We start from the raw sequence: 23,890 nt of genomic DNA, 5'->3' as shown, positions 1-23,890 counted from the left end.
GATAGGTGATAAAAAAAGATATTATAAAATGTGAAATAAAATAAACCGAAAGGAGAAAACATTCATCAGATTTAGGAAAGGACCTAAGTCACAGAAAGAAGTAGGTCACAAAGAAACTTAACTAAACCTTTGAAAGAGCACTAAAATATTAAAATATATGTATGAAGTAAGTATGCCTTCCTGGCTAGGATAACATACATGTATTATCCTAGCCTTCAGTATAGATGGTCAAGGAAACTAAACTTGGCAGGCTTTTAAGAATCCACATGAAGGCATTCAAACTGACATATAATCTTGCCATGTTCATCGCAATATCAGCCTATCGATTTTTCCGCAGTTACACTGGTGTGAAGCAAATTAACGGAGAAAGGAAAGTTTTGAAGCACGGATAATTTGTATCTATTTTCCTCCCGTTCCGTACAGCTCTCACATAATGACACCCATTTCATTCTAAGCTCTGCTGTGATGAGGTAACAGTGTACTAAGCAACAAATAGATAGATGGAGGGATATGAAACATCAATAGGACAGTCCAGACTACTTGAAGTTCATCTATCCTCCTGTCAGGGCTAAAAGGCACTAGTAGTTACCACCACAGATTTATGGAAAACCTTTAATGGTCAGTATTTTTGTGGAACAGATGCTAAGCTGAGATACAGTGTAGACTGGACTTACTCATAAGCACACTTCTGAACCTGAAGTCAGCATATAGAAAAACAACTCTGAACAAGTACCATTACTTCAAGAAAAAATGGATTGAGTTTATGAATCAGTGTATGTATGAATGTAGGGAGCAGAAAATGCCAAAAAAGTAGATACAGCCCCGCAGTTTTAGGTATACTACATTTTGTACCTTATCTGGGAATTTACAATGCACTTATAACTTTGAAGATTGCAAAAGTATAAAGCATGGCAATATGGGGGTGGCCGCTCTATCAGTAACAGATCATAAACTGTGTTGAGCATTTCAGACCTGGATCAAAATTTATTACTGGCAAGAGTCTATCAAAAGAGGCTTTAAGAATACATACATAAATCATAGATATTTCACCTCATAATGACTTAATACTCCATGTTTTAGATCATTGTGAGTAGACTGAGGCAATATTTTTCTTCTCTGTATCCAGATCTCTGACTCTTTACCAGTAGATTTTATCTTAGGTACAGTTATATCAACTGAATCTATGAAAGCCTGCTCATACATCCTCAGATGAATGTGGGAAGTTCTGGTAGCACGTTTCAAAAGTCATGTAAATAGTGCTAAGGAAAAGACCAGACAGTATTAATTATTGAAGAGATATGGAAAAAATATCCTTGGACATGGAAGAATTGGATGAAGCCTTGAAAAATTATTATAAGTAAGATTATTTTTGGTTACCTCAAAGGACAATCATGTTAAAGTGTCTGGGGTATGCTAGACTAATCAATTTGGGTTCTAATTTGCACAGAGAGGCAGAGACAGTTTGTATCAACTTTGTATCAATATAAAATCAGATCATATTTTACTGCCTCAAGCGCTGTGTTGATGCACTTATATAGAAAGTTAATTTGCTATGGCAACTACTTCTCATGCCAAGAATGTCAGCTTGCCGAATGCTGATGCTATTTCCCCTGCAGCATTTTTCTTTTCTTGCAGGCAGGCTATGAACGAGAAATAAATTGCAGTTGACCTATTGGCTTATTCTGCAGAAAATACCCCATTCTCAAAAACCTTGAACTTTTGAATCCCAAATCCCATCAAGCTGTTTTATTTTATCTCCAGTAAAAGGGCCAATGTCATCGGAGACAGATACATCTAGAAAGTAATCACATGCAGAGGGGTACAGATGAGGGGTCCAACATTTGTGCACAAAATTAATGTAACTTTTCTAAAAATAAAACATTGTCTTTGATGATTACATTTGCATGTTGAGAAAATAAGTAAGATTGTTGTTTGTATCAATTTGAAATATAATTGGGAACAAAGCAAATATCATTAGACTATTACTTTGCAAATACCAGCAATTTTGGTGAAGTTTAATCAAAGATAATCATGGGCATAAATGCTTGCTACTTGTATGGAAACTCATATACTGTCATTTGCAGGGAAATGCTGTCATAAATTCATAATGGCTTACAACAAACATGCTCTAGATTTTGTTTGTATTCTAGTGTGTATGAATCACATTTGACACACAATGCAGACTTCTTCAATCTATAATACATTACTTTTTTATATTCTACAACAGTTTCGTGAGCCTCATAACAGTAAAAATTCTCCCATAGATGTCACAAAGTGTTGGCAGGACACCATTTCTGGTGAAGCAATGGAGACATTCTTCATCACAGGACAGACCATTCTGTCACCTTTTATGCTGCTGCTTCATCACTATAATATGTATGTCAGGCTGTAACCCTCTTCTGTTACACCAAACTGCCTTCATAGCCTGGAGGGGCCCCATCTGGGTAGTTAGCAGCGTAACTATGACTTCTAAGTGTAGATCTTCTTGTAACAAAAAATAGTGGATAAAACACCTCTAAACTTTGGTTTTGGCCTCTGGTATGGATACTGCTATGCTCTAAGCACAGGTACAATTATGCCATGACAAACTATGCTTACATAATTGACCATAATTGATTCAGACTATGGAAAAATGTCATATAATCCTGTACATTCTCTTCCTCCATGCTTTTTACCTTCCAATCATTGAAGGAGACCCATTACTTCATCTCACCAATAGAACAGACAAGCAATAGGCTAGCAGACTGCTAATCAAGTTGGATTTTCCAATGTTTCCTTTCACATCTCATTAGCTAATGAAGAAGGCCGATCCCTTGATTTGTCTTTGCTCTAGTTGGAAGCCTTTATCTAAGCAGCAATGTAACAGGGGTGGGTACAGTGTGATGTGGGATGCCTGATGTTGAGCATGAGATGCACTTCAGGGTCACAGTCAAAAGCTTGTTATTCAGTGTTAATGCAATTTACCATGATATCTTGGGCTGCAAGAGTGGTGTGTAGGGGTGAAATACTAATAGTTCAGGTGGCTGCAGGAAGTAACAGAAGCCCATGTCATATATTCACATTGAAAAATAACAACCAGTGTGAAGAAAACATGGGGAAATAGTGTTAGGAGTGTAATGGTACATATGTATATCAAGAGTCTAACAGGAGAGCATGCATATGCATGCAGCTTGCAGCTATCCATGCAACAAAGTATAATATGGGCATTCCCGACTCTTTTCTGTCACGAATTAATCTGTGTTATCAGCACACGTTTTTAACCATGCAATGATTTTTTAAAGATCTAATTCTGATATCTTGCCCCCTGTATTGTTTTGATACATAAAGAAATTGTTAGACAGGGTGCTCTTTACAACTTTGATGATGAAAACTTGTGACTAGTTTCAGCATGTGATTTTTTTTTCAGCATGTCAAGGCTAATCTAGTGAGGGTGGAGGCAACTGGGTGGATACAAAAATGTCATTCTTCTTCCCTTTAGATATATGGTTCATAACAAAGGTTTCAAACACAATGATGAGAGTGTTTCTGTGCTACTTTATTTCGTAAATGCAGCAGGGTATAATTGGAGGATTGTTTTGACATACTCTGCAAAACATCTGATACTTTCTGATGTGCAAATCACATAATAGTAACTCTGTCCACCTAAGGTGATAGCATCTGGGACAATCCCTACTGTCCACACATGTAGCCGTCTTCATGCATACTATATGAACCATGAAATTACATATAAAGCTGAACCTGGGCTGCTTCTTCCTATAGACGACTTTGGATACAATATTTCTTAAATTTTTTTTATGACTCTTCAACTTCTATACAAATATTACAGTGATGCAGTAACAGCTTCCTTAAGCAATAAAGCCTTTAAGGCATTGTAAATTCCCAATATACCAGATCAAATTCTTAAAGGCTCAAATGTTTTCATTGAGGGACAGGAGCAAACTGGGGTGCAGGTGCATGGCCAGTCAAAAATCTATTGGTATCAATGGAATGCACAGAAAATCAATTCTAATATCTACCCAAGCATTACTATAACAAAGTTACATTTTTATTATTACTTTTGTTCTATGAATGCTGCATTTAAAATAGCACCTTTCTTCTGGATGGAAGCATAATCCAATTCCCTGTTCCTTGTCTTGGCACTCTGTGTACCAATGTGCCAAATTGTTTTGATAGAAGAAATGTGAATGACAGTTTGTTTAATTAATTAGGACAGGGCCATGATACAATCCCCTGATTCATTACTTTAGATTAAGATTTCTTTCCATATTCTAATTATGTAATACAACAAGCTCTGTCAGTAGAACCTTGCTGATTTCAGTATACTTGAAATAGGTGGAAGTGATTAATTGACAAAACATTGTTTTTTTTCATGAATTCAAAGTATTTCATTGTAGAAAAGAGTCCATAAAACTAGAATATAGGAATATACTCGTTATTTAGTGAGCAATTGTACCTATAGAGATCGAGAAATAAGCTTTAACGTCTTTTTTAGGGCAAAACATTGCAGTTTTTGTCAGTGAGCTCTGTCCCGATCCAAAATCATTAGACTGCATTGACTGAATTGCAGTGTCATTTTATTTATAATACTTCTCTTTAGATAAACGTTTTAGTTCAGCAATGCATATAGACAGGTGTAGTGGTACCAGTTCCTCTATGTTGTAGAAAAATACACAGTAAAGGTTTGAATCATTCAAGACTATAGAATGATTTTCTACAACAGCATAAAAATATTGTGGCAACAAAGATTCCTTTGGTGTGTACAAGAAAATGCAGTTTATATATTCTATGAAATGAAATAATGCATAAAGAGACAAGACAACATTCAGGAAAGGAATAAGTCATTAATCTCTCTGATTTGCACATAGACAGAATTATTGACTTCTGTAGCATAATGAGCAGCAATTATTTGAATACCATGGGAAAAATAATGCGGTTGCACCAAGTGACTTAGCTACTTTTCACTGTGAAATGATAAAGTTGAAAGTACAACAGTAGATGATGAGTTTTGTATGACAGTGGTTGTTTGGAGAAGTTTCTCATATCAGCAGCTATTGTTTCAGCACCATGGATGTCCTGGTCACAGATTTATTTCATGCTGCCTAAATAGGCATCAGAACAAATATGTAGCATTTCATTTTTTCTGCAAATACTGATCTACTCAATTGGTCAATAATACATTGTACAGTATTTCTATTGGTTGCTATCTGTATTAATGACAAAATTATTTCATCTTACAAATCTTAGGTCAGCAAAAGGCTATTTCTTTAATCCTACTTTACGATTTGCATCTACCATTACAAGAGAACTGGTGTATCTGCTTACACAACTTACTGACAACAAGACAAAAATATGGACTTATTCCTGATTATTCTAGCTAGCGTTGAACTGAACAGTATACATGTACATACATGAACCACATTGAGAAGCCTTTGATACTTGAGTACCTCTGTCAGTGCAAGATGTCATCCATACCTTAAATGTGCAGTATCAGTAGATTCTGTGGTTAGAATTTATAAGGACCTATGAAATAGTTACTTCAACTCTTGTACCAAAGTTCATCAATCCTAGTTTGTAGGGGTCATCAGGTTAATCTAGGGTTGTTTTATGTAGCTTCCTTCCACCCATGACACTGGTCCCATCCCTAGGGGCTGGGCAGAGCCATTGGCCACCAGACTACAGAGAGTCGGCAAGCAGAAATCCTATCTGGACAAAATCGATTGTGAAAAAAACTGATTGGGAAATACGTGTCATGAATGTTAATAATCCTTGGGCAGTGAACACATTAAGTCTCCTTTGTGTTGAAAGTAAAAAAAAAAATCTACAATAAGAATAGCTACGTCTAATGATTTAATTGCATCAGCATTATGTAGTATAAGTATGTTAAAAGTTTCTTAATGAAGTAAGCACAAAAAAACTTCAATGTTTTGCTTGTACATCCATCTACAACCTGATGTGAGGATTGGAACCTTAATATCTTGAACCTTCTTTTAAACAGAGTATGGAAGTATTACAGTATTTAAACAGAATATGGAACTGAGCTGTCATACTGTTATTCATGCACTTGATTCCAACATTATAAAAGAGTTATTGAAGCAATTGAAGCTCACCATGTCCTGCTAAGCTTGTAAGTATTTATGGGTTTCACATACATGATGCCTGTATGCGGGTCCCAAATATTTATGGGTTTGGGGCATTTCTGACCTAAATGTTGCACACCACAGCAAAACCCACGGAATGGGGATGTAAATCTGCAGCAGCAGCACAGAGGAGGTCAGGTTTTACTGATCTGATGAACCAATCAGCTCAGAGAGGTCAAATTGGCCAAAGATTGCTTTAAAAATGGGGTAAGGGATGAACAGGAAGACCCTCAGGGCCTCTTGAGATTATACTGTCACGCTGTGCCTCAGTTGGCATCATAGGGTAGACCCTCCCAGCTTCCCTCAATTTTATGCCCTGGTGCACTGCATTAGTAGTGTCATTATCATGGCATGTGCACAGAACGCTCCCTTCTAGTTTTTCTTTATGCTATATTTCTACCAGAACCTAATTTCTGATAGTAGTTCTTGCTTTAGTCTCCTTTTCAGGTTGATCATGTCTAGACAATGTAACATTGAATTATGCTCCCATATGACCTACAGGAGACACTCGGTGTTTCCCTGGTTTGACAAGAGTCGATTTGTGGACCTCTCTATATAAGCTAGCAGAGATTTAATGCTACCCTGCATAATTGTCATTTGGGATGCAACTGGAAATCTGTAATGGCTTTCCTGCACGTTGTGAATATCTAACACTGAATAAGACACTAAAGTGTTGCTGGGGTTGATGCCATTTGAGATGAGTTGTGAAGCTTTTGCCTACCACCTGCAGCATTGGTACTTAAATGTCAGGTCTAGCAAAGCCTTATAAGACATAAATCATTTGTCTATAATGGTTGAAGACGGCACCTTTAATTCATAAGATACTCTGGTAAAAAAAGATACAAATACATATTTAAATGTACCAAAGCACACGCTCGGCACATAGTATTCTTATCATGTTTTTACCTGATATGATAGTTCTTTTGTTATGAGTCATTTGATTGATCTATGCCCTGTGGGCCATGTCATAGCTGGCTAGAGCTAGTAGGCATTAAAAGTTTCGGTATTGGTGGTATAAGATATATGTGGGTGTGATGTTTGGCAAGCATGCATTAACATTTTCATTGTAGTTTTATGTGCCTTGAAATCTAATTTGATGCAACTGGGTATGACAATCAAAGTACCATTAATAGGCTGGTAAATCTAATGCCTTTTAAGTATAGTAATGATCATCCTTATGCAGTCATCATGCCCATGCCATACATTACAATATTTAGGACAGGTACATGTATGAAGCAATTGCTTATGTTTCTTTTTATGGTAATTTTTATAAAATGGCTGCAATTTCTGCAGTCCACAAAATGTTATTTTTACATTGTTTTCTGTTTTCCATGCAGAAAAGAAATTGACATCATCATCATTGATGATGAAGAATATGAGAAGGATGAGAACTTCTTTGTTGAGCTTGGTGAGCCCTACAAGGTCAAGGCAGAAGGAGAAGGTAAGGATGTTTTTGTAGTCCAACAATTTTGTCTGGAATCTAAAACTGATATCTAGCACTGTTATACTACTTTACAAGCCAGTATTTAGCGCAGTGTTTACTTAGGTTCATGTCAATGGAAGCAATGGAAATCTTAGGGCAAAAGTTGTTTTGATGAATATACAGATGCATGAAGAACAATAAAATTGAAAAAGAAGGCTTCGAAGCATAAAGCCATTTGTGGACCACATCGCCATAAGCAGTGACTAAGGCTAATGAAATTGTACACTTTTGCTGATTCCCATTGTGAGGTGTAACTTTTAACTGGAAACTTGGATCCCTGAGCACTGCATTTGTGATAGTAAATCTCCCATACAGTTGGCTTAATGCACAGTAAGGCAATATTTTTCATATCCCTATAGCTGTAGTATAGAAAAGTACATGTAAAAAGGCCAAGATTTGCTTGGTGAAATTGACATAGATTTGCTCAGGCAATATAATGAATGAACTTTTGGAAATAACCTTTGCATAGTGCTGAAACAAATATTGCTGTGACATCTTCTTTGTATATTAACTGGCATAAAGACCTTAAGAGCCTAGATGTAGGTATGTAAAGGGGAAAAGCGATGATGCAGCCCTTGGAGTCCTGTGCCACAATCATATAATGCCAAAGTTCCTCCAGCTGGTCTCTAGATTGGAGCACAAGACCTAGGGGTGCCCTTTGTTGTCATTATCCTAATGAAATCCTTACAAAACACATAATTTATCTGTGCAAGGTTAAATAGATTAATTGATATATCAAGTATATCAACAAGTCTTTCTTTTCCTGTTTATTATCTTTCACCCAACACGCTGTTTGATATTCAAGTCATGTAAATTGTAATGAAATTTTGATAACACAAGTAATTATATATATAAATGCCTTTCTTGTTTTCAATGGACAGTATTTCAGCACCAAGGCCAACACAGTGCCTATTGTTCTGGTCAACAGAATAGAGTAGTAAAAACTATAAAGGTAGCCTGGATAGGGAAATTCCATCAACTGTAGGGATAGAGTTGTCAAGAATTTCTAGGCCTTCTAACTTTTCCCTAATACTGTTGTTAGATAGCATTATCATCCATTTTCATTCCTCTGTTCCCTTGATAGAAGCAGATTACTTTGTATCCACTTCCCATTTTAACAAAAAAAAAGAGTTTATTCATTTGGCAACTAGAATTTGAATTTGAAATCAGAATTTGATCTCTTTTTGTAAGCTCCATTATGCTTAACTGTGTTAAGGGAAAGTGAAAGTCCCTAACGAAGGTTTTTTAATCTTTACCAATAGAAATCATGGCTACACAGGTTAAAGACAGTTGAAGACTCTTTTGTTAAGTTTGTGAGTTAGTTGGAAGAGTCTCTCTATACTACCTCCTTGGAGAGATTAAGGATGTACACATGTTGTATTGACAGAAGGAGGAGAGGATGAAGAGGAAGAAGTACAGGAACCAACCAAGCCAGTGGAGGAGATGACCGAAGAGGAGCGCATCAAATGGCTGGGTAGGCCACAACTGGGCGAGCACAAGAAGGTCGAGCTCAAGATCATCGAGAGCTATGAGTTCAAGGTCAGTTCTGTGATGATTGTATGATGAAACTTTCCACATGGCATCTTTCTGAAGATGTCTGATGGAAATTTTCATGTATTCCTTTCCATACTCACAAATACGGAATGCTATAATCCATGTATATAAGCTGTTGTAGAGCAGTGGTATTAGAGGAATTGTAAAGACAAAAATATAATAATTGTAAATCATTTTATGGTGTTATGAAATTGTAGATACTAGCATCACAGCTATGTGTAAGTAACAGCAAGTTAGCTGTCGCGTTGAAATACACATCCATCACACTTCCTATCTGCAGCACTATTTCATCTCACACATCCCTCAGTATCCTCATCTGCTGCATACTGTAAATGCAGAAATGTTCGCGGTGGATTAATGTTCGCGGTTTTCGCGGTGACCACTTCACCGCGAATTTAAAACCACCGCGAATATTATTCTATCATGATATTAGATTGCAGTCTATAGTGTTACCGCGAACTTAAATCCACCGCGAAAAGTCCCTTTTCCCGCTACCGCGAAATTAAATCCCCGCGAACTTAAATACATTTACAGTACTAAACATTATGTCAAAACGTTCGATACGGGTGTTCCGGACCGGGCCATAACTTCCGTATCAGACCGGTCGAAAGGCGTATCACACAGGCTCCATTCGAATAAATCGAACTGTTTCGAGCGGGCTGAGTGCGGCTCCATCGAATGTTCGAATACCTGATTCAGACGTTGGAACATTACTGTTGCAACACTTTTTGTTCGAGGGCACCAAATTTGTTCAACTTCTGGCGTATTTCGCATCAAAACAGGGGCTTTCTTAGGTGGGTATGACATAAATAAAATACAACACGGTGTATTCCGTATCAACCTCGGTCCCAGCCCTCCTGCGGGTCGGATCGCCGTCGGGCGATCCGACCCGCGGTTGGGCTGATACCTCGGGTGATAGGGAATACACCGTGTTGTATTCTATATTCATCACAATATCCATACATTTACAACATGGACTTGAGAAGTACATGATTGTATGTCTGAGTAGAGTTTATAAAACTGTGCAAATGCCTTATGTTCTTTCCATTCAACTTCAAAGTCTTGCATCTATGGGCTTAAAGAAATGGGGTGAACTTGAAAGGTTAGTTATGTAACAGGACAAAGGTGGTTACATATGATTGATGCAGGGGGTGCTAAACGAATTGGAAACATGCCAGGCTATTTCAGCTTAAGATATTTGAGGAAAATTATGAGATAAGCTTTCTTTGCATCAAGATTTGTACTTAAAAGACGATTGAATATTGACTCACCAGGACACCACGACATAGTATTTTCTTAGCTCTACACAGAAAACATACATTTGTATAACTGTCTTACTCCTGTCAAATATTTCCCTTGACAGATTGCTTCCTGTCAAAATTAGAATTAGTGAGTATTCTCATTTTAGACAGGAATGCATTAGGTTTGAATTATTGGTCTTATTGTCCACCTATAACAGAAAAAACAAACACCTTATTGTTTAAAGAAAGAAATGCAAATATTTTAGTGTCAATGCAAATAGGTGAGAATCACAAAGGTGTGCATTGTACCTTATCAGGTCGTTTGTACCTGATCATTTGTCACATGTTGGAGCAGTTCTCAAAATCCCTAATGTAAGTAGCTGAATGGAAAATGGTACAAGCAATTGTACCTACAAAGGTAAATCTACGAGTACCAAGAAAAACATTCCTTTCAGGTCAACAGCATTACCCGTGGATACAGGTGCTTGCTGTTGTTTCATTCATACAGTTATGATCACAACCATGCACAGACCTAGACTTTGAGGGTCATACATGGCTGATACTACACAATGATGTAAAAGTCAGGAAGCAGTTGTGTAAACAGGCTGAGTACAGTACTTCAGCATTTCTAGCTTAGGTGATGATGTCACCCTGGCACAGAGTCAAATTTGCGCCAAACAGTTGTGTAGTATGTTGGAAAGTAACATGCATGTTTTGATGTTGTTGGAAGTGATTCACATGTTAACATCAATCAGCATCATAATAACAAACTGCTTTACAATTCTTCCAAACTGAGTATTCTTGCAATTTTCAACAGAACATTATTTCTATGAGGTATATAAGAGTAACAATTTTGTGTAGGTCCAACATTTCTCGATACTAGACAAACTTATCTTGGTAATCCTAGTGGGATGCAGATTTCAGCAAATCTTTGACTTAGAAGTGGGGTGAAACGTAATTGGTATTCAAAGAAAAACATGCGAGTTGACCTAATTGGGAAATGATCTTGTACCAGTTGCTTGTAGTTTGATCTCTGGTGCAGTATTTTACCACTGTGACGGAGGTGCCACCTATTCAAGTGCCCATCATGTTTATTCCTGTTACCATGAAGTTCCCTTATCGGTTCACAACAGAAGGCTGTGGCTGTGATCTGCTGATTGGTTCCTGACTGTAGAAACTCCCACTCACGTCATTGTGATGATAGCAGAGCTGTAGGCTACAAGAGCGTCTAAACTACCAACATGACAGATAGGCTGGTGTTACCACTCACCACTCAAGGGGTTGTGCAGTAATTGACAGTTTTGTGGAGTACTGCCCACAGAAACATTAAAGGCTGGAGATTCTGGAGAATTCTGCACATTTTGTAGTTACTGTATCAAGTAAAATAGGCAAATAACTTCAGACAATATTATGCAGAACATTACAAATGTTTCCTTCTGAGGTTTCAGGTTACACTTCTGGCATCATTCTTATTATGCAAATCTCTTAATACATAGGTAAAAAGCTGTGACAAGGTTCCTCCAAATCAGAATGAGATGTCACAAAGAGAATGTACTCATGGGGTTTCCAAACTTCTAAACTATTAGTAACAAAACAAAAGGATGTAAATATTTTTCCAAGGTCCTAACTACAGAGCATATCAAGATATAGGGCACGTCAAGATTCAGGGACCACACCCGTCTGATGTTATAACTTGTCCAAAAAGCTGAAAAATTATAAATAATGTATAATTATAGATATGTTAAAAACATGTACAAAATCACTATTCTATCTGATTGTGAGTGTGCAAGTATGCACTTTGAGTACCTGAATGTAGCCATAGCCACCCCTGACCAATGTACAATGCAGTAACGACAATAAACTACTAAATGTACCATTATAACTTTTCCTTGCTGTTCATCAGTCAGAATGATTTTTTCCGTACTAAAAAGTTCTTTTCTACCTCTATTTCTATCAATTTCAATACCCCTTGTTAGCATTAAAAGTATCAATGTTACAAATTTTCACAGGATGTATGTAAGTTTCATTCTTTGTGTTAAGGATGAAAGACTGGGGGGATCATCTGCCAGCAATTTTTCAGTTTTATCTCTGCCAAAAACTCAGCCTTCCTAAGATTCAATTTCAGACAAGCTTGTCATCTTCTGCTATTGGGTAAAATGCCAGCCTTGAAGCTTAAAGTCCAAGTGAAAAATGAGCTACTTCAACTATGAGTTATTACGTTAGTAGCTGTGCCTCTCTAACAAAAATGAGTCAAACTTTCTTTTGTTGTTCTATAGGTGAATATAGCAGAAATGCCACATGTGGTCAGGGATATAATGAATCAAGAGCCTTGAAACTTCTGTAATTGATGTCACAGTGCTATAAGGCCAATTAAAAACAAACATTTCAAGTTTCTACACACAAGTCTTGTTCCAGTAGAAAACCTGGGCACACACACAACCAGCAGGTTTATGGACCATTGATCCAACCAGTAGGCTTATCACCATCAAGCACAATTAAAAGGCTTTGTCTTATATCACTGATAAATGTTGATCCACCATTGTTAATCATCACGATGAACAGAAGCAGCAGTATTGATAACCAATGAATTTGGCAAGGAGCCACACAGATTCTCAGTCGTGTGGTGAACACAGCACAACTGGCAAACTTCCTGCAAACATCACCATGTTATAGTCGCCTTTCAGAAGTGTTTCATGTGGTCTTACATGACTTTCCATTAGAAGGTCCTTTCCACTCTTCCATTATTCCTCCCAAGCTTGATCTATGTGATATCTGACAGGCACTCTTTGTGATGCCTGGAGTCAGCTCTCAGTGATTACATGCATGCAAGGTGTAATCATACTGATGTGCATATGTGTGACGTACATACGGTACGCTTGCAGGGACCCTCCCCTTCTGTGAATCCACTAAGAACCAGAAGCTGATTGCATGGTAATGTTGGTGATTAAAAGGCAGGCACTGACGTCAATGTACAGCTGTATAGATCTATAGTGGATGGATAGATCTTTGGACTGGAAAGTGGTCTTAAAGAGAATTTAAGACAAAACCCTGCAGGCACACAGTATCAAGGTCAATGAGATAGACTGAGGCAGAAAAACTGCTGAAGGTCTGTCTCCATCAGAAGGTAACTCTTAAGGTTTTCCTACTAAGGGGAAGACTACCGGTATATGATAGCATATGGTATCACACTGCCACAAATAAAGAACATCCTTATGAGTTAAGTAGGGGTCTGGGAAGTACCATATTACTTGGCTGGCTGAACAATTTGAAATTCATAATCTATTCCATCTGTACAATCATTCAAACACCACTGATCTTGACAAATCTTGACAAAGTCATTGTAAGGTTAAGGCAATTTCCAGTTTAGTTATTATAGTGTCATAAACATGTTTGTTGTTATCAAAATGCTGCAGAGATGATCCTATTTTAAAATGCAGACTCAGCAAATCCAAGACAATTGAAGCTTATTGATGTATCACCATTTTGAGCTTTTCTGTCATGTAACGTCTTTCTTGAATGTATTTAGGTAACAACAACGTGTAACAGCTGCCACTATTTGTGTTTCCAGAATGCCATGGACAAACTGATGAAGAAGACAAACCTTGCTCTGGTGGTCGGAACCTCCTCATGGAGGGAGCAGTTTGTGGAGGCTGTCACTGTTTCTGCAGGTATGTTATTCCTCACACAGATGGATTTCTATCCATGGCAGAAACCTGAGGAATTAATAGTGCAAGCCAGTCAAAATGTGCTCTGGAGGATATTGTCTGTCTGAATGTCATTTTCCCTTCCAGTCTTTTATTCCTGTACCAGACAATCAACTTTGTTCTCTATCCATCAGTTGGGAAGAATTATAAATTAAACAACTATCCTCTAGAGCCTGCAAAGATATTGAATGGCAAATCCCAAGTACTTATTGGCCAAACATGGGTCCAAGGCCGCTATTACAGTCACCATTCAACAGTAGGTAAATAAATAATAAGATTCATGGAATATGAGGGCCATTTCTGCATAGCAATTGCCTCACTACATAAGGTGTTACTGGAGACAAGCAAATGCTAGTGTTATGGCCATTAAGTTAAAAATGGAGACCTGCATGCAGAAAGTAAGTGGTGTTGCTTGTGGTTAAATGGCATATGGGGTTTGCAGAACTATGTGGGAAGTTGTGTAATAGTCCAAATTACACAAACAATACAAAATTGCATACAAATGCTTTGAAGCGGTCTGTTCATTAAAAATGTTAGAAGCTGTCCAATGTGACTTCATTGGCTACTTGGCAGTACAACACTTGCATATTCCATGACAAGAGTCAAAGCCTGGTAAATAAATAAATGAATGAAATGGAACAAAATAATGGTAACTGTACAATGTATGTTCTGATATGAATAACTTATAAGACAATAACTTTTGTTAGTACTAAATTGGTCAAGTTAGAAAATGCTTCAGAAGTATATAGACTGCTTGGCTCCTGTATTATCTATTCTGAACATACATGTATCTCCCAAAGCAAGGCAGTCTATCAAGTCATTAATAGTGGAGGCCCCATATGTCAACTCCTCATTATTGTCTTCTAGAATCTCACTACAAGTTCAAAGTCATGCAACATTATCCCCCAAAAGTGTAATGTAGCAGCCTTGGAGGATTTTTGCCATCTCCTAATGACTGGCAAGTTCCCAAAACAGTCATCACGTTGCAGCAATGATCAAGTTAGATTGAACAATGCTGACATGCCTAAGGTTTTGAATAAAGTGCTTATCTCCATTACTGGCACTAGGAATGTGAGATGGGTACTACTACAGGACCTGTCTGGGCACCAGGAGGTGGCAGTTCTGGTGTTTCACAGCTGAATCTAAATCAAAAAGACACAAAATACACCTAAAGCTGTGTACTGATGTACAGTGCATAAAGATAAACTGGCAAACTTCGTCAAACTAGTCTAATATCTATAGTTATCATCATAAGCTCCTCAGAATCGCAAAATTAATGTCAAAAAGAAACTAGAGGCATTTAATCTTTACATGATCATATGAAAGGCATACTGAACTGCATGTACTAAATATTTTGGTTATTTTCTGGTAGAGATAATAAATTGCATCATGTTTCATTATTGACATGCTTGACAACCTATAAATCTGTCACACTAAATTTTCTGAAATTCTTGTCTTTCTCACTCACTCTGGCGAGCTCACTACCAGAAACTATATTGTGTATGCTGAATTTGGATGACTTGGATTGTTGTTTCTGATGCCATCAAGGCTCTGACCTGGTTTCTTTACAATACAAGATGTGCATGAATCTGTAACTCCCATTTATCTTCTGGGTCCAAGTATCCGACAACAGAAACACAAACCAACAGTAGAATACAAAGTGTTTCCTCCAAAACCATACAAGGGGTTGTTTGCATATTTTTAGAACTTGGTGGGAATGTCTTCCACATTTTCTTATATTACAGATTTACAACCAATTTAACTGTGTCAATATCATCTCCTGTCTACTAGAAAAATTAACAAGCAATACAGTATATGGGAACTTCAAGACACTTGCAAATATCTCTCCATATGACTAGGAGGCAACTTACACTCAGTTGATCTTCGGGTGATTAGCAGCCATTAATCAAAGCACTACTATTCACACTTAAGAGTATATTGAGATATCTTCTTCCCCATAAATCACAGAAATGTGACCTTGAGTAGTTGCAAGGCAACTATGGTCAAATTAAAGGATTCTTCATTCATGACCTAAATGAACATTTATTTGCAGCTTCTTACAGGCCTGAAAACACCTAACCTTCTTTGATTAAACAAATATGCTGCAAAGGTCTCAAAGATATAGCCATAAAAGTGTGGATGACTTCCTGATATAAAAACCAAAAGAATTAACGTTACAGGAAATTCTACAGAAATCACTCTCTTGTCAAAGGAATATACAAGGTGTGGCAAATTGTCCTACCAGTTCACTTGGACAAAAATCATATCTATCCTGGAAGTTACCTGTAAAGTATGATAAAAATTTTATGTGATTGACCACAAAGCATCTGTCACAGTGTTTGGGAGCTACCTCAAGAATTAAAAATGTTGTTTTGTTTCCTGGAATTATGCTCTAGACATTTATAATATGGTGACCAATCTAGCCAATATTACAACACAGGTAATGTTTTATGTATTAAGTGAATTGTGTCTTGTACTTGTTCTTCTAAACATTTCTTTTTTTACTTAGATACATGTATGTGATATGTGTTTATTTCCACCATGACTGTCATTATGTTCTATTCCATCTGAAACCTAAGGGAGTGATAATAGTCTAATCAAACCAAAGAATGACAACTACATTACCTGCAAAGCATGGCAACATATGGAACACCCTTACCCTAAGAAACTATTTGCAAATGTTCATAAACATATCATGTTTCTGTTTTTAATATCAGAAAGAATTAAAAGATGAAGATATCTGTCTGAAACCAATCCGGCTGCAATAAAATACATAGTTGTAGCAATCTTTACCTGTTAGCTTGCGGTCAAAAGTTGCCGTTAAAAGTTGGCCATGGAATTTACCTGAGGCTGCTTAATGACATGCTGACTGCAGGTATTCCCAATGTCGTTAAATCTGCTGAGCCTTTCCGATACAGCAAGTGCAAAATTCACGATTTCTGTAGCCTGCAGCTACATTTGTACATTACAACCAGTAAAATACTATCACTGGACATTCAGTTCCCCTTGTTGCCAAAGCTTTCATGCTGTCAGTAAGGACTCTTAACACTCCCTTGAGATGCCATCTGTTGCCAATCACCAATGTGATAGCTGCCATTAATCTTAACATTTTGTCATTGTGCTTCCTTTCTCTTTCATATTATTTTGCCCTGTCTGGTGACCATTTTTGCTGATTACCATTGAATTCGCATAGGGGAAGGTAACCCATTTCACATTGCTTCTGATGAATAGTGTCCTAACCTTAGTGATGTAGAATAGTAATAAAATGTACAATGTAGCAAAACTGCGTGCTTCTGACACTAACACTTGTGTGAGCCACAGGGTACAATAAGATCTCGCTCTTGTCAGGTAAAAAAATATTTTGACTTGACAAGCTTTGAAACCCTTTGCTCAAAACTTTGGGTGGAAACACTTTTGAAACAGCCAACAATGCTGTCTCAAAATGCAGTAAACATTCCTATTGACTATTGGCATTAACAGTATTGTCCATTTGTCCTAACATAAAAGTATTGCTCTGATGCAGTAGTAATTCTTGCTCTCTGTGGTTGACACTTACATGTATGAGCTTCTGCACTGCTGTGAGTTTCACATAATGCTTGGATACCATCGGCAATGTAGGATTGCCTTCTTAATGATTTTCCAGGCTATGTCTGTGTGGACTGCACAAGACGAACAGAACATGATAATTATACTGTAACTGTAGATTTAAGATGCACCATGTGCAAATTGGGTGGTGAGTACATACTCTGGTCCACTTGGAAAAATCAGTTTTTCTTCAAAGATTTCTGTAGTAAAATATGTCTTAATGCTATGAGTTTTCAATGATTGTGCAAAGCCAAGATGCAAATTTTACTGAGAGATTCAGAAATTAATAGTCTGTTGAGAAATGACTGAGTATACAAGAACCTATTCTGACCTAGACTGCGAGATATTCATGAGCTTCACTGCACTGTTTACATATTCATCTTCTCATATAATCTAAAAGCTAGTGGCTCCATTGACAATTTTCTGCTCCTCAAGTGGTGTAAAAATGTGTAAATAGGTCTGGTCTATCTTGGATACACACAGTCATGAAACTTTCAGCTTTCAAGACATATTTTTCTGATGGAAAGTTATGGAAAAAAAAGATTTCTTCTATGTGGTACAGATTGTGCTAACATGTCCCTAACAGCAGGTCCCTAACAACATTGCATGTGCGGTTTCTATACAGATTTTACCTGTCAAGGGTGCAACGAAGGCATGTAGCAACCTCCTTGCATTTTATTCTGTGGCTAGATAACCTTGTCTCTCACCTCACTTCTCATCTTGTGTTGAGTTTTGTGCTGTTTTATGATTTGGACTTGTGCTTTCAAAATATTGGAGCCACAGACATGACTTCTGGATGAACATTTAAGATCTACTTATATGGAAATCTTTTGAAATTTATTTCGTTTTATCCCAAGAAATAAAACATTTGATGTGTTCAATGGCCCATTTGACTGTCAGCAAAATACCAGTATTCAGAAATCATGTTGACCAGTGCGTGTGTTCTGTTTGAGGTTGTAGTGATCTTGGTTATTTTTCTCTTTGACTCCATCTATGTTTTGTATTTTTATCTTAAGATCAATGAATGTAGACTGGGTACCATCCTAGTTACCTGCATGTATGCAGGTATGGTTTTGATGCTGGTGGGAACTTTTCGGTAGCCGGGGATGTAGGGCGCTGTATCTCGTGAACGGATGGTGCGAGCACGACGATTTTTGGTACGTGGGTTGGGGGTGGTAGCCTAACACTCAGGTTTGATTTTGGGCCTCCTGGCGTTTGAACTTGACATTGCAGGTGGCATTTTTGGTGTTTTGGGGGCACTTTTGGCGCTGTGTATCCGGAACGATACGCGCGATTGCGACGATTTTTGGTGCATGGGTGGGGGGTTGTTGCCTGTTGCCTAGGATTGACTTTGGGCCTTGTCGCGTTTGAACTTGACCCGGCAGGTCAAATTTTGTGTCCGGGAGGGGTGTTTCCGGAGTTATATCTTCTGAACGGCTGGTGCTGGCGCGATGATATTTGGCACATGTGTCGGCGGTGGCTGAATAATGCTCAATTTTGATTTTGGCGCCCTTGGTGCTTGAACTTGACATTTTAGGTTACCTTTTGTGTGGGCACGGGGCGTGCGCTGTATCTCCGGAACGCAAGGTACCATTGTGTTGCTATTTGGTACGTGAGTTGTTTGTGGTGTCCTGGTGGTCAGGTTTGATTTTGGGCCTCCTAGTGCTTGAACTTGATACTGTATAGGTTGACCCTGTTTTTGTGTGGTTGGTGCATCCTCCCAATATCTGCTTGGTTTTAAAAACAGATTATGGTTGGGTGTAGAACCATCATCTGGCCTGGGCCACCTTCAATGTATCAGGTTACTTAGTGGCACTGACAGTTTGCCAGATGACGGGAGTGTACAAGATTATATATCTGTTGGTCAGGTATAATTGGAGTTTGCTTATTACTCTTTGTGGTGTTTCTAGAGCTGTATAGTACTGAGTTTTAAGTTTCGGTACAAGTTCCTTTACCCTGTTGGCAATCATGGTTGAACTTGAACTTAAACAGAAGAAGATGCAATTTTCTAATGTGGAGGAGAACTGTATAGAGTGTGGGCATAAGAGAAAGGTATGTGTATGATTTGTCCTGTGTTTCTTTTTGTTTCTTTGGTAATGCCATTTCCATACTGTATACAGGTAATTTGTTGTTTTGGGCTAGTCATATTCGCTTGGTTTTTGGGCCTGCTTAATCTATGGTACAGGCAGGGTTAAGTGGTGGAGGCTTAGCTTTGTTCTGTTTTAAATTCAGTATCGTTTGTTGCATTTTGTCGCGGCAAATATATGATGAAATTCCCCTTCTAAGCAACTGCTCATTGGTTTGCGGGGATGTTTGCTGGGTGTTTGCTCTGACTACAACAGCTTCTGAACTTTTCAAAGCTTCCATTGCCAGCAGCTTGCCATCTATAAATGGGATTGACAAGGACATTTTTCATAGTAAATTATGCTGTTAAATTTGGCTTAGATACTACAGGAGATTTAGGTTTGGGTTGGATGGATTGAATGAAAATATCATACCACCCTGGGGACTAACTGTTGCTGCTGCATGGGGGCTACCACTATTCATATTGTCTAATGTCTATGGAACTACAGATAAAAGTATCATTGGTCAAATTATGCAAGTAACATTCCGATGTCAAGTGAATAACACCCCAGAAATAAATCTTTAATGAATATCATTGGAAGAACACAAACCAAGGAGACTTAGCAGCTGCATTAGGTCAGTACATTGAAATAGGAAGATATTAGTATATCATGTGACAGAGTAACTACATGTGCATGGGCCATCTGAGACAAAAAAAGGTAGCGTCTCAACAACTTCAAAGTACTGTGGTTGGTTACATACTTAAGAAATCCAAAATAAGTAATGTTCATCCATGTCCAAACTTACAAATTCAGAAAATGGAATTTCAGAGTCAGACTTTTGCATGGTGCACAACCAACACGGTAAAAAGCTAATTTTTCCAACCACGTACCACAGACAAAAAGGCAAAAATACACAATAGGTCTACAGAAACCCAATACATTTCATGCAGGCCTGAGGTCTACGAACTCTTGTTAGTTTATGTTTTCTCCTATAGTTTCTAGGTACTAAGTTGGCTATTGATTATAGGATAGTGGGCATAAACCAACCAGCAGGGTACCCAGGCTACAATGAATGTATTATCACAATCACAGTAGATATTACCAAATCATATCCTCAGATTGTGAAATTTCATTGTCATTCGATTTCACCTGGACTGTACAAATTGATATAGAGATGTTGCTGATTACAAGAAAAGAAATACTGTGATGATTAATAACTAATTGGAAGAAAGAATAATTATGTTATACTTGAGTGGCAAACAAAATGGAGCTGAATGCAAAATCACTGCTACAGAAGACAAAACAAAAGCTACAGCTTGAGCTCAACTCTAAAGTCTTTCTAGAAGCTTAAGCTGTGATGACAAAGTTTTTACCAGCTGTTAATTTGGCAGTTTTTGCTTTATGTTATCATCTTGTCGACAGAAAACAAGTGAGAACCTCTATAAGGAAAATACAAGGCTGAGCTAAAATGTACATTGTCATAGACTCAGATTTGTCCAGTTACCAGAATGTGTTTCCACAGTTTGGTCACAATGTCATTGGGTAGAAAAAATATTTATATAATCTCTTCTTGAAGATTTTCTGTTATTCTACGAGTATTTCAGTACATGCTGTATACTCCAAAATCAAAGCTGCAAGTTAAGCTTAAGTATTCAATTGAAACATTTGAGTAATTTCACAACCTGGTGTTTGGTAGGACACCAGGGATGTGCTGCAGCCACCCTTGCAACTTGTGCTGTCAGTCTGCATTTCCTTGGCTGTATTTTGTAAGATGGAGTTACAAACTGTTCCATGTCATGGTCCAAATGGACATGACCCAAGTGGACATGATTTCAGTTTAAAGAAAAAATAGAACATTTGTCTGTTCCCCTACCTAACACCAAATACAGCTTTAAAGTTGGGATCTCACTTGTTTATTGTATCTTTTCCTGGCACCATTTGCTTCCTAACCACTTCTTTGCATGCCAATTTTTCTTCTCTTTCATATGATTTTGATGCTTCCATATGATGACTCCCACTGATTACCATTGTCATTCCATTAAACAGAGGAGGAAGGTAATTCTGTCACTGCCATCTTTATGTTGTACATATGTTGCACAGTAGATATAATTCAGCACTTAGCCGGAGATGCCTTGCACAGAACACTGTGGCCTACCTGCACTCATTAATGTTGTTGGGCATGAGCTTATTAGGAATAGGTTTGTAGGAAGTTAGACCCCCTGGTGACCCAATTTGTGTGTAATATTTTATTAGATTCTATGATAGTAAGTATGGTCTCATTTTGTGACGTTGCATGTTTGAATGCCTTGTCTGTATAGTTGTTAAATTGTTAAGTTTTTGTCATAATAATTGTGACTGCCTTGTCAATGTGTTTACATTATACCAAGAGATACATGTATATGTATGTGTTCCGAGTTTCCTTTAAAGCCATTGGCTTCCACCGTTGGATGCCAAAAGGAATGTGACTTCTTAGCATTCACTATTTCCATCTGAACAACAACATACATTTGTATATGCCATCTAACCAGGAAATGTGGCATGCCACAGAGATATATTTGTGTTTTTGTTATGCAGTCATTTTTGTTACAAATTATATTCTTTGGTATTAACTATAGTCTTAACAAATATCTTTGGGTTTTTGTCCACACATTTCTTATTTACAAGAAATTCAGCCATTTATTGTGACATAAGGTTGTTGGTGTCTAGATTTTATTTGTTTTAGGGTGAAGGCATGACAGTGACCAGAATAATGTGGAAGGGACAGTACATGTGCAGTACAGGTTCTTGGTAGATCTTGTTGAACTTGAAATCTAAGGATGAATCTCATTTCTTATACTCCTCAAATGCCTTCAAATGCTAAATGAAATTGGGTCAAGTGATTTATTACAAAAAGTTATTGTTTTAGCATCTAAATTGATGGAAAAGAATGGAATGAGATGGAGATTTAACAACACCATTCTTCATCTTAAGATTATGACTCAAACATTCATCTTTCTTGACACAACTTGTTAAAAGCAAAATCCATCTCATGATGCGCATGGTTCTGGGTCACAGTCACATGTAGGTATCATGTGTAAGTGTAAAGGTGTATGGTTGCTATACTTGGAAGAGCAAATATCACTTGTCACACATGAAAGATTTCTCCATATGGGACACTTCTGTGCTCCATCATGTGTATATGCATGGAACATGCTTAGCACACTGTTTCTTTCATTTTGATTTTTACCATTTTTTAACTTTTGGAATTGGGCAGATGCTGAAACATGGTATTGTGAAAGAACAGGAATGGAAATCACAGAAAGAAGGCACTGACCATGAATACTTCTGGTAAACTCTAAAATGATGACAAGTATTTTGGCTGGAAACTGACTTTGAGTAATATAATGGCAGGTATGAAAGTGTCTTGCATTGTACAATTAATTCTCCGTACTGATGAAGAACATTTCCCGTGTTACATACTGGATCTCCTGCAATGCTGGACCACCAACTATACTGTGATGCACTGCTCTGTGGCATGACTGCAAGGAAGTAATTTTGCCTTTTTCCCAGGTGATGATGACGAGGATGAAGGTGAGGAGGGCGAGGAGGGTGAGGAGAAGTTGCCCTCCTGCTCTGACTACGTCATGCACTTCCTAACCCTGTTCTGGAAGGTGCTGTTTGCCTTTGTGCCTCCCACTGACTACTGGGGAGGATGGGCATGCTTCATCGTGTCTATCATCTGGATTGGTATCTTGACTGCATTGATCGGTGACCTGGCTTCAGGATTTGGCTGCACAGTTGGTCTGAAGGATGCTGTCACTGCCATCTCCTTTGTAGCCCTTGGGACTAGTGTGCCAGGTGAGTCCTCAGAAGTGTAACAGTTATATTTACTGCTAATCAGGGACAAATGGATTGGTGACATGGATGTGCAATGCAGATGATGATAAATATGTCTGTGAACTAACATGTACATACATGTATATTAGTATTATGAGAATGTAGCTATGTCTTGATCATATCTTTGATACACTATATGTGACTAATTTATTGCGATATTAGAATTTCCCTATACTATAAGCCAACAGTAATATGTTCAACTGTGAAAACAGGACAAACCTCATGTACAGTAGAATCAAAATGA

The 23,890-nt window shown here is 37.8% G+C and overlaps 1 protein-coding gene across 5 annotated transcripts in view; it reads left to right on the top strand.

Annotated features, from left to right (window-relative positions):
• LOC118414535 (sodium/calcium exchanger 3-like) overlaps positions 1-23,890 on the top strand; it is a 49,407-nt gene that overhangs the window by 22,058 nt on the left and 3,459 nt on the right. For 3 of the 5 annotated variants that reach the window (XM_035818656.1, XM_035818627.1, XM_035818662.1), the window contains exons 3-8: positions 7,475-7,578; positions 9,008-9,159; positions 13,984-14,083; positions 17,313-17,318; positions 21,817-21,825; positions 23,320-23,607. In XM_035818656.1, coding sequence (XP_035674549.1) covers positions 7,475-7,578; positions 9,008-9,159; positions 13,984-14,083; positions 17,313-17,318; positions 21,817-21,825; positions 23,320-23,607 — 659 coding nt within the window. The remainder of the gene's footprint in view (positions 1-7,474; positions 7,579-9,007; positions 9,160-13,983; positions 14,084-17,312; positions 17,319-21,816; positions 21,826-23,319; positions 23,608-23,890) is intronic. The other 2 variants (XM_035818636.1, XM_035818647.1) reach the window with 2 other exon arrangements.

This window comes from Branchiostoma floridae, chromosome 1, assembly GCF_000003815.2.
Source record: "Branchiostoma floridae strain S238N-H82 chromosome 1, Bfl_VNyyK, whole genome shotgun sequence".
NCBI classification, from domain to species: Eukaryota; Metazoa; Chordata; class Leptocardii; order Amphioxiformes; family Branchiostomatidae; genus Branchiostoma; species Branchiostoma floridae.
The sequence above is the reverse complement of the archived record's forward strand: the minus strand, read 5'-3'. Positions and strand labels throughout refer to the sequence as shown.